The 16,033-nt window shown below is 35.2% G+C and overlaps 2 protein-coding genes across 7 annotated transcripts; both read right to left on the bottom strand.

Annotated features, from left to right (window-relative positions):
* Positions 1-418: 418 nt before the first annotated feature.
* nxph2b (neurexophilin 2b) lies at positions 419-5,598 on the bottom strand. 2 transcript variants are annotated; one of them, XM_058791678.1, is made up of 3 exons: positions 5,116-5,598; positions 4,457-4,578; positions 419-1,817 (listed from the first exon to the last, which is right to left on the bottom strand). In XM_058791678.1, exons 2-3 carry the CDS (start codon positions 4,505-4,507, stop codon positions 1,071-1,073), a joined length of 798 nt encoding a protein of 265 aa, XP_058647661.1. In that variant the 5' UTR covers positions 4,508-4,578; positions 5,116-5,598; the 3' UTR covers positions 419-1,070. The 2 variants fall into 2 exon arrangements, with proteins under 2 accessions (XP_058647661.1, XP_058647662.1); XM_058791679.1 differs by lacking the exon at positions 5,116-5,598 and having other exon boundaries at positions 4,457-4,655.
* A 1,563-nt stretch (positions 5,599-7,161) lies between these two features.
* si:ch211-227n13.3 (uncharacterized) lies at positions 7,162-15,027 on the bottom strand. 5 transcript variants are annotated; one of them, XM_058792533.1, is made up of 6 exons: positions 14,828-14,998; positions 14,359-14,419; positions 13,668-14,241; positions 13,473-13,551; positions 12,841-12,954; positions 7,162-8,047 (listed from the first exon to the last, which is right to left on the bottom strand). In XM_058792533.1, exons 1-6 carry the CDS (start codon positions 14,881-14,883, stop codon positions 7,381-7,383), a joined length of 1,551 nt encoding a protein of 516 aa, XP_058648516.1. In that variant the 5' UTR covers positions 14,884-14,998; the 3' UTR covers positions 7,162-7,380. The 5 variants fall into 5 exon arrangements, with proteins under 5 accessions (XP_058648516.1, XP_058648517.1, XP_058648519.1 ...); XM_058792534.1 differs by having other exon boundaries at positions 14,819-14,937; XM_058792536.1 differs by lacking the exon at positions 14,359-14,419 and having other exon boundaries at positions 7,163-8,047; positions 14,944-15,027.
* Between the last annotated feature and the right edge of the window lie 1,006 nt (positions 15,028-16,033).

The following is a 16,033-nucleotide window of genomic DNA, read 5'->3' as shown; positions in this document are numbered from 1 at the left end:
TTCATCAAGCCATGAGATTACACAAACTCTCACCAACATTATGTGTACATTTTTCAGATCATAGTTTGCGCATATGATCAAACCTTTCATTCACAAAGGTTTTTTTCTTTTTCTTTTTCTGCTGATGTGAAACAATGTCATCTTTGTTTTACATTTGGCAGAATTGATAGAGGTTAATGGCTGTTCTGCAATGGGACTCTCTTCTGGTAGCGTCAGAAGGATACTTAAGCTTTTAAGAAGATTTTATAACAAATGTGGTACAGAGTTGACTGCTCAAGCTTTGTCTGACTTTTTTGTTTGTTTTTTAGTTTGAATCATCTGTGCAAGGATTCCTATCCAACTTGTGAAGCTGTACACCAAAAATCTGCTGACAGTCTTTGAGTCAAAGAAGAAACTACACAAGGGAGCATTCTGGAAATTTAAATCTTGTCTTTGCTTTAATAACCCGAAACAAAATACAAAAGAACTGAGGAGCACATTATGGCTTTAACATTAATCTTAGTTACTGATAATGTTTCTGTAAACACAAAAATATGTTGGCATGAACAGGAGGGCATCACAAATGGCTGCAATACGAGATGGTTTACAATTTTTGTTCTGTTCTTGAATCCCAGCTTATGTTGATTGGGAAATTTGTTTAGGATCTAAAACTTCACACTGATGACATCACAAGAGTCACTGAGAAAGGGTCAGGGGTCACTGTGGAAACCATAGATGTGTTGGTCTTGTCCAATCTAAATGTCAACCACATGAATCAGCCTTCAGGAAATCAGGTCTTAAGCCTGGATTCACCCAAAAATAAAAACTTTTGTCACTCGCTCATCCTCATTTTGTTCCAGACCTGTTTGACTGACTTTTTTCTGTGGAAAATTTCTTTTTTGGGTGAACTCTTCCTGTCATTGACTGCCCTAGGAGGACAAGTAAGATAGAATCAAAAAAGTGGTTCCTCATCTGACCTTGCTTCCATTTATCCGGTTCTTTATGGAACAGAACAAGGAAACTACAGGCTAGAGAGGCTGTGACAACGAGATGACAACTCAGTTACCTCAACACATCCAATCTAGGCTGTGCTATCCCACAGAGGTATAGGGAGTGTCACTGTGGTAGTTGTAGTCTGGGCAGACCTTCTGTACTAGCTTGTAGTCAGCACTGAAGAAGTCAATGTAGATGCAGATGACTTTGAAGGGCTTGGAGCAAAGCCAAGACACATGGCTTTGGGTCTGTTCCTGGAAACATACCCTGTTCGGGAAGTCGCTGCAAACAGACGTCCTCTTGCTGCGGTCCGTCTTCTCATATTCCACTCGACAATTGAAGGCCTTACTGTCTTTGGGTACCTCTATGGTCTCCTGCTGAGTGATCTCAAAATCGACAGCCTTGGAGGGCGGGACCAGGCTGACGGACACGTTGCCCAGGCCGGTGGAGTTGTGGCGGAAATAGACGCTGAAGGTTCCGTTGCCATGGTCAACGATCTTCCCAGTAATGAGAAGGTTTAGCTTGACCGTTTTGATGTTCGAATGGAAGTCGCCCCAGCCAAACATCTTCTTAAACTTGCCCGTTTTCACATAGGGGCGACGTTTGGCCCTCGAGAGGGTTCCTTCAGTATCAGTGTGGTTGGATAACCAACCCCACAGATCCAGTGCCCCGGGATCCGGAGCAGTTTCACGGCTCTGGCTGTTAGATTGGGACGTGTGGGAGAAAAGCCGCAGGGATTTGAGAATCCCTGAACGAGAGCCGTAAGGAGAGACACTTTCCTCCTTATCGCTCTCTCCCCAACCCAGAGGAGACACAGCTGCTCTGAGCTCTGCTCCACATGTCACCTTCAAAGACAAAACCAGGAAGAGAAATGTTAAACGAAGAGGTTGTAGATGCTAATGTATCTTAGGAAACATAAAGATCCAATCCAGTCCAGTGGACTAACATAAATGTTTTTCCCAAAGTCAACATTACAAGACATTCAAAAACTACTCTACTCCCATATTTCTGCAGAACTTTAATAATCTATTGAGTTTTAACTGTGCAAATAAAAAGACACTTCAGACACACTTTGGGGTCTCTCTGATTATTGCACTAGTGGAACCCTTCAAAGAACTGCTAGGAAACCTTCTGAAGGTGCTTCAGATATGCTAGTGTGTACACAAGGAACTTTCCCTAATGATGGGGTTGCTGGAGGTTCCACACTCTTAAAGTTCTTTTCTAGCATTTATGATTCCATGGAACCTTTCCATTCCACAAAAGGCTCTTTACAGTGGATTTTTAAACTGTTTTTCACACTAAGATAAAAATGGTCACAGATAGGTTCTTTGGGGTACCAAATGGTTCTTCTCTGGCATCGCTTTTAAGAGTGCAATATGTTAAGAATTCTTGCAGGAACTAATTTTCATTTTGAATGTTCTTCAGATAACTTCCCTTTTAGAGAGGGTGCCTAGAGGTTCTCCAGAGAGTTCTACCAGCAATCTAAAAAACCCTACATAATGCCTCAAGCATCTTTACATGAAAAGTGGTCAATCCATAACACAGAGTTAAAATGAGAAGATGCTTGAGGCACCATCCTGTCAAACCAGAAAAATGCTCTACTCTAGGAAATTGTAGGAAGACTTTTTAGGTTGCCTCAAATAAAAAAAAAACCTAGACCACAAATGTGTACTAAGAAAGAAATTATTATGAGTTGCATTTAAGCATAAAATATTTAGAGTAAGTGGACATTTATATTAGGTTATTAAGGTTTTAAGAATTCCCCAATTGCATTAAACTGATGTGCATGTCCACATTCACACCTCACATGTGAAATTATAAATGAATAATCTACTACAGTATAACATGAATGATATTACAGCTAGTATATAGAAGAAATCAAAGGAGATGCATCACTACATAAATAATCAAAACATAAAGATGGGATGGGAAACTGAAAGCTGCATGAGACAGCCGTTTTAAATGATGCAAACAGGATGTAACATCTCTGAAGTATGAAACTGTTCACTGCAATGCAAGTTTACTGACACAATAAACACTATGTACCTCAAGCTTAAGACAATGACACCCAAACAGTCACACACCCAGCAAAACTGGTTCCTAAAACACACCCATGACTCCTGCTAGCTTTTTTAGTCTGGAGTTTCATATTATTTCTAAAGCCAATCAATGTGATTACTTTGTTTTGCACTGCAGGCATGGTGAAATATGAATGAACAGAAAAAAGCACAGGAAAGACCAAAGGTGGAAGATCAGGGAGGAGCTGCCCTACTCTCATTCTCTCCATCTTTCAAGGAAGCTCAAAAGCCTCTCACATATACTTTCAAACGCGCAATTTGATAGAACGAAAGAGTGTATATGTCCCAAAGGCTATTTATTCCCCATCTCCCCAAGTCTATCTTCAGCTTTCTCCATCATTTCTCTTTCATTTTCAGAAATAAAAAACCAAGGGAGGTATATTTAGGAGACAGACAATTTTTGCTGTACACTTCATAATTCAAACCCGTGATGATGAATGAGAATTAAAACCTTCTGTTGCGTGAAGAAATCTGCTGTTTGTTAATTTCAATATCGTGCAAATTCATGATCCACAGAACAAAAGAACTACCAATATCTTCTGGAGAGACATAAAATGCCTAATGTGTAAAATGAAAAGAAAAGAAAAAAAATATATTAATTTTGGTCAATCATAATAAATATCTGGAATAAATTAAACTGAAAAATAAAATATAGTGGGGGGAAAAAACGTACCAAAAAAAAAATATTAATGTAAGAGATTAGTGACTTGTATTTAATCTGAAATAAATACATTTTATTACAGTTCAAGGACGGAAATAAATTAAAGATAAAAATCTGACTTTGTGATTGCAGTGAAAAACAAAGTCCCTTGAGAGAGGACTTAGGGCTGAGCCATCACAGGTTATCATTTCATCTTCAACTGGCTTAAACTGGTTTCTGGGATCAAGTCTTAAATGGTATGTTGGGTTTGTGAAGTCAACTCATATGCATTAAAATTAATCTTTGGAAATAAAAACACGATCACACACACACATTTTGTTCTCCTTTGAGAAATAAGCAAACATGGATTAAAGCCCTGCGGAAACTGGATTAATCAAAGATTTACAGAGGAAATTAGACAAAAAGCCAAGGCATATTCTAAAAGCATATTTGGATTACACAAACTGTCTTGTCTCTTTAAAAAACAAACAAACAAAAAAACAATGTATTATTTAAAAAATACCTACCTGTTTCGCAAATACTACAATAGTTAAAAAAAAATTAAAAATGACAATGAGGACGACTGGTTATTATAGAGATAATTATTAGTTACAGCAATAATAATAATATACAATGTCTTTTTCCATCTTTCACCAGTAATACACCCTGTGAGAAGAAAAGGTTCATTAACTTTGGCAAACGAAAAACTGCAGTAGTCACATATAAAACTTTGCTTTAATTAAAATAATTAAAATAAAATTCATACCATGTGTAAGCAGAGCAAGAGCAGGGCAGAGTAACACTGGCACATCTTCATGTGTTTTTCGAGTCCAGATCTGGCTTAGTAAAGTTCAGGTCGACTCGCGGCAAGGTCTTCTGTCAGTATTCCTAAAAACACAAAAGCTGTCATGCTTGAAGATATAAGGAAATACATGAAATTAGTGTTAAGAACATGAATGTCTACAAGAAAGCATATAAAACTGGTCAAGTTTACTGGTTTAACGAGGCTTCTTCCATTTTATTACACTTTTAACTTTTTTGCAGATTCTGTGATGTGAAAAATAAATGTGAAAAATTACAAACACACCATGTATTCTCTCTAACTAAATGAAGTCATAAAAACATGTTTTTACAATACAATATTAATTCAGAACATGAATTGCAATTATGTTGTTTAAATGAGTTTTAACTGAAGTATAGAATGACACTGCAGGAAACTGCTGTCACAGCTTGAAATATCAAGTACTGAGAAATACTGTATTAATAAACGCAATTATTTTGAGAAGAGGATTATAATTATTCTTTGTTATATAAATTTATTCACCAGGGGCAACAAACTAAGTAATGCAAAGGAGTCACCAAATAAATAAACAAATAGTAAATTGTTTAATATTATTAACAATAATTAGATTCAGAATAACTCACCTTTTTACTGTAGAGTTGGAGCCATGCATCTCTGTGCGGTGAGCATCCTTACAGTGCAGTTATCGTAGTGCTTAAAGAGATGAAGACAAACATCACTCCTCGACAGTCCAAACTCAAAGTGACCAGCAATAAAAACTTCTTCGCATTTGATTAAAACAATATAATCTTCTTCTTTACTCAGCGTGGCTCGTGTCCAGCTGTATTAAATCCTCTTAGCTCTGCTCATCTGGCTGCATGCCTTTCCTCTGCAACACTCACATATCCTAACACGATTATGTGTGGATGTGATTGTCCATCCAAAAGAAAAAAAATGATAATAAAACTGCTCTCTAAGCAGTCTCCTGGGTAAAAGTCCAGTTTTGCTGCATCCTTGCCCGCTCGCTCTTCCTAAACTGATGTTGTGTGATGGATCAGTGCGCTTTTGGGTTGTGACAGTGGAGTCACTGAGTCCAACCCCTCAACATCAGCACCAATAACAGCACACATCACACTTTAATGCTTTTTTATGTATGTAAAGCCATTTAAAACCACTGTGTGTTAACTTTGATGGCTCATAAAACAGCAGAAGACTTGCCTTGTGGGCAGAGTTTTTTTTTTTTTTTGTGACAAAAGTACTATTCAGAAGCATTTTAGCTCTTTTATCATCATGAGACTCTACAAAAAAAAAAAAAAAATATATATATATATATATATATATATATATATATATAATAATAATAAATAAAGCGCATCAAATCTTTAGATTTTCATATTATTAAATTAAGATTTTTTTAAATATTGGAATAGTTATTGGGTAGTTTAAATTACAGTGAATGTTTCTCAGGGTGGCTTGGTAATAAAAAGCTAATGAAAATTTAAGCCAAATCTAAAAAATAAAATTGAACAGACTACATAGTGTGCAACTGGGGCTTTATGGGCTAAGTTAAAATGATAGCAATTAGAAAAAATAATAAAAATTATGAAAGACAAACTACCAAAAATGTAAAAAATGTAACATTCAAAAATCAAACTTGTTTTGCCAAACAAATTATAAACTTTTCAATTTCACTTTTAAAATTGCACAAGTTCATAACATTTAATTCACGTTAACAACTTGCCCTAACAAGTATGAAAAAACACCAATTAAAACTACTCTTCATAATATAGTTGGCCCTTACCTACTTCAAGTGTGGTATTATTGTCAACAGCTATGACAAAATATTATATTAGAATTTTGGTTTGGACAGAACTCACACAAAACTATTTTAAATATAAGAAGGTTTTACAATAAATGTTTGGGGGGAAAAACAGCTAGTGAAAGCACATTTGTGTGATTAACCCTGACTCAAACCTTTTTACCTTTTCTATATTATTATATTATATTATCCACAACCTCCATAGGTATATCAGAGAAATGCCAGGACAGGATTTAAAACCAGAGCCAATAGTTGTCTAATAATCATTAAATAAAAATTGTCCATTACAGTGAACATAAATGAATAGCTGTATCTAAACAATTTGTATCATTACAACAGAGGTTCCAAAACAGGGGTTTTCATAGCGGTGCAATAGAACAACCATTTTGGGTTCCCCAAAGAACCTTTCAATGAACCGTTCTTCAAAGAACCATTTTTTTTTCTGAATAATCTGAAGAACTCTTTTCATAAGGGACATTTTATGCAATAAAAATGTTTTATGGATTTTAATGGTGCTTCGTGAAACCATTGATTCTGAAGGATATGTATCCATTTAAAATAGTGTGTGATAAAACCATTTTTGTCAATCTACTGAAAAAATTGAAAAATAGGAAGTCCTGCATTATGCACTCATGTTAGATGCCAAAAATGTGACTAAAATGGGAGAAAGTCTATTTTTTATTTAGTTTTATTTTATTGATTATTATTATTTTAAAAGTCATATGTCGTAATAATTAAAAATGTTTTTAAGAAACTAAAACGACTAAAAAAATATTGGGTTTAAATGTGCAAGTTTGTTTGGAAACAGCTCCGCTCTGTGGTTATTACAGTAACTGCAGTTCAAGCCACTCTGGAGTTAACAGCAAAGACAAAAAGATGTTTATGCAAGATTTATTTACTCATGCAAATGTAAACGTTAGAACACAAACAAATGAACAATACAATAAATATAAGCAGTCTTTTTTTTTTTTAAATCAGATCTATTAATTTAAACAAGGTACAGAATGAACAAATCTTGACAGCAGCGATGCTTGTCTCTTCAGTTACACAAAATGACTAACAAATCTAAGTACAGAACTTTCATAAAGACTCATTTGCAGGACTCTTTAATAATCTGGTTCTGATTCTTCACCAGAGTGGCTAACATGGTCATGAAGTTGGGCTTCTGCACGGCAGGTTTTGTAACACCAGAGGCAGAGACTTTCTTCTGGTTCCCTCGTTTAATCTTAGGCTTCACACTGAACAGATCTGTGGGTGTCCTGAACCCATCCGAATCCTCAGAAATCTCTTCCTGCTGCTCATTCTGGAAACCATTCTGAGCTTCATGAATCTCTCCGCGCTTGTGCTTCTGCCGAGGGCTTTTCCTCTGTTCCACAGTTTCCACAGCAACAGTTTCAGGCGTGTCATCAAACTTCAGCACCCGCCGCGTTCCGTCTATGCCATCAAACACTTTCTGCTTGTTCAACTTGCCCCGGACATTAGTCGTCCGCTGTTCGCTGGAGGCATCTGAGCTCTGCTTCAAATCTGCATTTAATCTTGAAATCTTGTCATCTAGAAGCAGTTTGTCCTCCTGCGTCACACGGACACTAAGGTTGAGAGGAGAAAGCTGCTGAGATAATGTGTTGTTCAAGGAAGGCCTCCTTTTCACTGAAGATTTCCAGCCAGCAATGGGTGGCCAGACCACAGATCGTGACCTCTTACGATGCCGTGGCTTCGCTCTGGTAATGGACAGCAGATACTTGCAGTGACGTAAATTCCTAGATATGTACATACAAAAATTATTTTACTACATATATAAGCACAATACTGGAGTATTTTTTATCTTTCTTTGAATGGGACACTTCATTTTTGGCAATACCATCGACTTGATTCATTGACGGACACTATTGGAAGAGAACTGAACTGAGCTGGACAATGATATCAGTGAATCAACAAAGAACTGCCTTTAACTGAATAATTTGACTGTTTACTATTGTCCTCTTTTTAGAGCTGCTTTACAGCAGCATTCAATTTTGTTTTGCACTATTGACGCATTATTTTTCTGTTTAACAAAAGCTGCTTTGACAATTTGTATTACATAAATCACTATATAAATAAAGGTGACTTGACTATTAAAATTTTAAGTTAGTGCCAATGTAGAAACAGTTATTTGTCATTTTAAGTTACTTTGCTTTAAAGCAAACTGCTCTGAGTTCACTTGATTTTCACATTTGCTAGTACGAGCAGCTAGAGATGCATCGATTGCAATTTTCTTGGCCGATTCTGATTTTTTGGGAACCTGTGTGACCTGCCGATACCCAATTTTGCCGATTCAGATTTTCTTCCTAAAAAGTATAATTGACAGTATATACAAACAAAATATTATATTTATATTTTGTTTGCATATGCTGTACTATACTATAATGCAAAAAAAGTTTTTTTAACTTTTAATGCAATCCTTTTATTGCAAAAAAAAAATAAAGAAATAAAAAATAATAATAATAATAATAATATTATATATATATATATATATATATATATATATATATATATATATATATATATATATATATAAGGGTGTCAATGTTAATGCGTTAACGCATGCGATTAATCAAATTTAACGCGTTAATATTTTTTTAACGCAAATTTATCGTTTGATAAGGTTTGACCCCAACTTCTTCCCGTCATCACAGCGCGGAAGGTTATCTATCATTGTGTGATGAGCGTACAGCAAACCAGTGTTGCGGCACAATATTTTGAAATTACAGTCACGGGAAAAAATTACAGAGCCGTGGGTTGCGGTTTTTTGGGCTACTTTTATAATGTACCGTGGCCGCCCAAAGTGTATATTGACAAGTAAAAATTAAAATAGATCCTTTTACTAATGTGTATTATACTTGGAATGTATCCCTGGCAACTTAAGAACGGAGAGGCGGTTGTAACATCACAAACAACGTGAGTTTCAGCCGAAATAAACATGACAACAGCCACTATAGATTATATAAGATAATAAACACACGATTACGATAGATATGGTCTGTATGTGATTATTTTGAGTGAATGTGTAGATCTGAAATGCTAATTTGTGCAGCGATATAAAAGGCTATAAATAGCATATTTTAACAACAGTAAACGACCAAATTCCACATGTGATCACAAAAGGAAGTTATTACAAACACTCGATGGTGGTTTGAAGTGAGTTCTGAGTAAAAGTGTACTATTAATCTCATAAATTGTCTTATGAAGCATGATGCTAATGTTAGCTCTAATGCAGCTGCAGAACAGGTTCAATTCTTCTTCATAATGCATTTTGTCATAATACTTCACTTAAGGTCGCAAGAAATGTTTTGTTGTATTTATTTAGAAATACTTTTGATAATAGTTGGGTAAATGTATACTGGGATTGAAGCGATGTGGCTTGGTAAACATTTTATTGCCAGTTTAAAGGCTGATAATGGCTGAATAAAAACAAAAGAATAATGATAAAATAACAATAAGGATTATGTCTCATACCTGGCGGAAGTGTGAAAGGTTACGTTTCCTTAAACTAGTTTGTCATGTATTTCTTTTTGAACACATTTACAGGTGAATCCTAGTATTTTAAATTTGCGATTAATCATGACTGTGATTAACGCGATTAAATTTTTTAATCGATTGACAGCACTAATATATATATATATATATATATATACACACATACACACACACTTTTTGGAGGACTAGACTTATACTTTTTAATGCAAAAAATAAATAAATAAAATACATTAGGGGTGGCACGGTACATGTATTCGTACTGAACCGTCACGGTACGGGCACCTCGGTTCGGTGCATGAGGCCTTACGACGAATACAGACAATTCACCCCCAATCCAGAAGGGGGCGGCGGCAGCAATGCAACGCTGCATGATAACCGCCAGCGCCAGCAGAAGAACAGTGAATGCCATGAGTTGCGCACTTGAAAACAAAGCCCCCTAGACAGTGACCATGTGCTGATTCTGAACGAGTCTCTCACATAGACTGACAAGGGAGTATACTTTAAGGGCTTGCGCACTCAACTGTTTGCGAAATGGAGCTTTGTGCTCGTGTATCCTACCTCTCATTCAATAATTCTAAACTATTATTTATTATGTAAATGATAGGCTTTGTACTTCAGTCGCGTTCCAACGGTGAGACAGAGGCGCGCGCTGATGTTTGGGTCACTGTATTTTATTTTGATAAAAATAGCAACTGTGCTGTCAAGTTAGCAATGCTGGAATGTGTGTGTGTGACACTCCAACTTTAAACACTTATTGTCTTATTAATAATCACTGTATAAAGGTCTGCTTTCATTTGTGTACACTCACAATGAAAACAAAACAGATTTTATATATATAACGTAATAATATTTAGTATTTTCACATCTAGATGGAAAAATTGTAATTTGCACTACTGTCTGTTCAAAATAAATGAAAAGAAACTGAGCATAGTAGATTTGTTTTATCCCCTGTTGTACCGAAATCGTATCGAACCGTGACATCTGTGTACCGTGCCTCCCCTAAAATACATAAATTATTAAACATTACAGTTCCCCCAACCTGGAAAAAGTTACAGATGTTCTCTCACAAAATAAAGTGCTCTATGACTAGAAAAGAGGTAGAAATAACAAGTAACTGAAAAGGAGTTGCTGTACTGTTTAACACAATGGATGTCATTTGTTTCTTAAATTGTAATTTTTTCACTAACCTTATTAAATGTGTAGTCTTTCACATCAAATTCTTACATTGTTTCAATTAATTCAGCTAGAATAATAAGAAACTGTACAGCTGTAACCATTCAACTGAAATCAGTATCAACAAACTCCATCTTTCCACTGCAGGAAGCACAGAAGCTGCATCTGAAGTGGCATTAGATGTATTTACAGACTGTTTGATGAAGCTGAGGTGCCATAAATGCATTTACACTGCAAAATTTCGAATGCATAAAGAATTTTATAAGATTAATGTTTCAAATATTTTTTATTCTTACAAACAAGAAATGTTGGGGAAAATGCAATGATTGTTTTAAATATGAAACCAAACCAGTAGGTGGCTGCAAATGACTGTTTGAATGAGTGTGACATTTAGTCCTTCATTCAACAGATTTGTTCAAACAGCTGATTCATTCAGAAACAAGGCAAGTGACTACTGTCTTTATGAATGGGTTACTGAATCATTGACTCACTTGATTCGTTCAAAAACGTGGATTCATTCAGTAACAAAACACTGCTGTGTTGCTAGACACAAAACAGTTCTGCTGTGGCTTTGATTGGAACTATTTTCATCAGTGAAATTGAGCAAAAACTGACAATATTGTGTCTAAAATGTAAGTCACTTAATTTTAACTTCTTGTTTATTGAACTACTATTGTATAAAATCACATTGCAATCAAGTTGAAACATTTTGGTCGTTCTACATGTTGTGTATCTAAATCATACATTATAAATTTGAATAATAGTATGCATCTATAAGTTTCTGTGCGTGCTGTTGCGCTCATTTGTTTTGATTTCTGCACGAGTCTCTTTCACACACTCACTAAGGCTGTGCAAGCCTCATCTGGCACGACATAAATACATCATCAGTCGCCATAAGTGTGACGTCAAAACAGACCGGCTCGTAATCAGCAGACTGACTGGCCGGTCACCGGTCTGAGCCAATCATGCAGAAAATCGGCTAATTCCAGTCCCTGGCCAGTCGATCGTTGCATCTCTATAAGCAGCATCCTGAATGTTCAATAGTAATAAAGGCTCCAGGATTTAATCATATCACCTTGCAAAGTCATGCGCATATATATATATATATATATATATATATATATATAAATACTATGGAAATATAATGCTATTTCGTTCCATTTATGTACACCACTGTTCAAAATTAGTAAGTTTTTTTTTTTTAAGTGACAGTAAATATATTTATAATGCTACAAACATTTTCAATTTCAAATTATTCTAAACATTATTCTTTTGAAAGTTCTATTCATCAAAAAATCCTGAAAAAAGTATCACAGTTTCCACAAAAATCAAGTGTTTTCAACAATGATAACGATAAGAAATGTTTCTTGAGTAGCAAATCAGCATATTCAAATGATTTCTAAAGGATCATGTGACACTGAAGACGGAAATAATGGCTAAAAATGTAATTACATTTTATATCAAAATAGTATTAGTACTGCTTTATAGAAGTATTGTATTTAAAATATATTAAAACGGTTTCTTTAAATTGTGATAATATTTCACAATATTACTGTTTCTGATCAAATAAATGTATCCTTGGTGAGTATAAGAGTAGAGAACAGTAGTATACTGTATTTATTCAAGAAATAAATTAAATTGTACTACAAAAATCTGCCATACTACTAATAACAACCATAATATATATCAATAAATAATATTATATTACAAATAATATTATTATAATATACAACAAAACAAAACACAGAAAATGAATGAAAAATAGGCAAAAATAGACCACCATTGATGAAGCAGACAAAAATCTTGTTTTCAACCCCAAATCATTATGGAGTTAATTCTGATCATGAATGACATATTGACTCACCTCTGCTGAAACACATGAGGTCTGGAGCAGCTTGCTTCTGTTCTGTTGACGGCTGCAAAATCGGAGCCTCCTTCTAACAGCTTCCTGATCCGACTCAGGCTTGTCCACAATAATCTGAAGATCAACATTCAACCTAATTAACATATGATTATATAAGCAGTAATTCATCGCTGGCAAGATGAGCTTTTAATAAAACTCGACTATCTAGGCAGTAAAAAGCTTAGCCTAATTATTTTAAACCCTCATGTTGCAACACGTTATTTTGTTATTATGACCCAGAAATTATCTTCCTTTTCCTGAAAATGCTAATGTTATTGTACTGGACTAAAATCTACTGATAATTCTTGTACTTTTCTGTATTTTTTTCCCCCCACCTTGTTATATTATATTCCCGGTCAAAGTTTTTTTTTTTTTTTTGAATTGATTCAAAACTTTTTGGCTCATTGATCTGAGCTAATGAACCTCAGGTTTTATCCATAAATAATGTTTTTTTTGTTTGTTTTGTTTTTTTTAACTCAAGTGCAATGAGGCCCAAGACCAATGAGTTCTTAAAAAAAAAAAAAAACTCTAAAATACTCTACTGTAAGTCTTCTTATTATTACAGTGTTATATTAATGTAAAAGATAACATACCCCTTCTCACGATGACGGCGTCTCCTAGGGTGCCACTTCTTAAGAAGAACCCACACATCACAAGTTAAAGATGCTGGATCTAATATACAAAGACATACCAAAAAATATTTTTGGTAACAGGTGCTTTATATTACGAGCTTTATGTTAATCACTTAAGAGTCTCATTTCTACAACCAGCACATCTGAAATATTTACTTGTATCTCTGCTTTTCTTTTCTGGGGTCGGCTGTTTTCTCATCTTGGCAAAAAGTTTCTCGCATTCTCTGCATCTTACAGTATCGACAGGATGACAGGGTGAGCTGGGACCTGATTCCACTGTGAGATCAGTACTGGATTCGTCCAAAATAGACTCAACCTCTCCTCGAGACTCAATCTCATTCTTGGTCTCAGAGGTATTAGCCCTCAACCTGAGTTTCTCTAGCGTGTCCTCAGCCATTGCATCTGGAGCCAGGGAGATCTTCTGAACCATCCCATGTTCTGGTTCCACAACAGAAAGCAGCCTCTCATCTTCTTTTCTCACACGACATGATGGACCATCTCTACTCTTCCTTACTGGCCGCTTCACATCACGAATAACAGACACATGATCTTTTATTTCTTCCACACGGTCTGACTCACTAGAGTCAGTGTTACTCAACAATACAGAGATGCTCTCAGAGTCCTTCACATGTTCTCGCTGTTGAAGCCGTCGGCTTCTCAGGACTGTGCTGCGCCGCAGTTTCATAGAGACAGATTTGGTAGTAACCTCCCTGAGAACCAAGATGTTCACCTGTAATGAAGAATTAGAAAAATTAAACAATTTATCAAACAACACCATATGCAAGTTACTAAGCAAAAGACCTCTTCTAGATAATGTTTTTTTTTTACTTATTAGAGCGATTTCTACCTCACTGTAGTATCCTGACTCTTGTCTTGGAGGAAAGTTAGTGAAGTAGTGGTAATTTGCCCTGAAAACAATAGCCATCGCAATAAATCGCAGTTTGTTTCATAACTAACTAATCACTACAGTGCTGGTCACAAATCCAAACAGCATTACTAAAACTAGCACATTTGATTCACTAATGCCCACTAATTATTTCTAGGGAAGCAGCTTACTACATAGTGCACTGTGGTAGATAACGTTACAGTAAACAGAGATGTCATTAGCTCTCTTTTGAAGAAACATTAATTCAAATAACTTAAGTAATAGGATTGCGTGTAATGTTTTAATAAAACACTTAATCTCCTCATAAATAATATATTTCCGTCGTTTTACTCTAAAGATTTGTTATATTTGTACTTTGTTCGTTTTGGTTTGCCTGACTGTCCCGTGTAGCAATGTCACTCTTTGAATAACGATAACACACATTTCTTACTCTCTCTCGGAATGTCGATAGTCTGTTTGCTGAAATAACATGTCCAACATGTCCATCGCTTTAAAACCGAGTTCGAAGCGGATCGATCCGAAGCAGAATCGCAGTTTTCTGTTTACCTCAGTACCGCAGCAGCGCTGTTCGCGCGCGAAGCCTCGCGCGATCTGTCATCAACCGGAAACTGTAATTCAACTGGAGCAGCCATAAGGGAGCGCTGCAGGCTATCTTTAAATCATAGATATATATGCCTATGTCTTTAAATTATGTTAGCCTTCAGAAAACCAACATACTGTACTGATATTCTGTTTAAATTTAAAATTAGTCTCTTTCTGACAATAACATTTCTGACACTTTTACTCCTCCTAGAGCTTTAAGCTCCCTCCACTCGGGTCAGTCTGCCTTAAAACCTCAAAAATCTATGATTTAAGTTTCTCTTGATTATTTTTTTATTTTTTTACCTAGTTCAAAAATTAAATCACAAGGTATTAGGTAAATGTATTACATGCAGTTCTCTGAAGACACACAATGCTGAACTTGTTTAAGTTTAGATTTGTTAAATAATCACACTTTGTATGTCCCATGTCACATTGTAACATTAAAAACAACAACTACTGAAAATACGGCCATGAAAAGTCATGATTAATTAGATGAAGTAATTACATTTTATTTGTCTGTGTTCATACAAATGCTTAAAGGAGAATAAAATACAGTACTTTCCTTCAAAAGTAGTAATTTGTCGTAAACATGAGAAACAACAGGACAAAATGAAATAAAGACAGCCAGAACTCGCACACTCTTGACATCTCTACTGTCATTGTCCAAAATGAGGACAATTTCAAATGCCCTTTTGCTCTTCAAATGTCTCAAATTGAAATCTATAACAAAACGTAAAACATTTTCTATAACAAATGTATTTAGTCAAGCTAAGTTCTCTTGATTTTCTTCATTAATTTAACTGACCTCTATGAAATGAACAAAACACACTTCTGATTTTAACCATTGTTTTCACCTGAAACTGCACATGCTTGGCTTTGCCATGAGTTAGAATGTTGCATTTTTGCATGCAAAGAACAGATTATGAGATAATTTTACATATGATTTTTATGAGGTATTACATTTTGTATTGTATGTTTCTTTGAATAAGAAGCACCTGTTAAATAACACATTTCAGAGTAGTTTTATAATGTAATAATGTATAGGATAATATTA

This window comes from Onychostoma macrolepis, chromosome 11, assembly GCF_012432095.1.
Source record: "Onychostoma macrolepis isolate SWU-2019 chromosome 11, ASM1243209v1, whole genome shotgun sequence".
NCBI lineage: Eukaryota > Metazoa > Chordata > Actinopteri > Cypriniformes > Cyprinidae > Onychostoma > Onychostoma macrolepis.
This window is presented reverse-complemented; position numbering and strand designations above follow the sequence as displayed.

What these genes read in the sequence shown, in the direction of transcription:
- nxph2b (XM_058791678.1), bottom strand. Translation starts at nt 4,507, where the DNA reads ATGAAGATGTGCCAGTGTTACTCTGCCCTGCTCTTGCTCTGCTTACAC. An exon ending in TCTTGCTCTGCTTACACATG is followed by an intron (nt 1,818 to 4,456) that starts GTATGAATTTTA and finishes TTGTCTTTGAAG; the next exon opens with GTGACATGTGGAGCAGAGCT.
- si:ch211-227n13.3 (XM_058792533.1), bottom strand. Translation starts at nt 14,883, where the DNA reads ATGGACATGTTGGACATGTTATTTCAGCAAACAGACTATCGACATTCC. An exon ending in TATCGACATTCCGAGAGAGA is followed by an intron (nt 14,420 to 14,827) that starts GTAAGAAATGTG and finishes TATTGTTTTCAG; the next exon opens with GGCAAATTACCACTACTTCA. An exon ending in CGCCGTCATCGTGAGAAGGG is followed by an intron (nt 12,955 to 13,472) that starts GTATGTTATCTT and finishes GTTGATCTTCAG; the next exon opens with ATTATTGTGGACAAGCCTGA.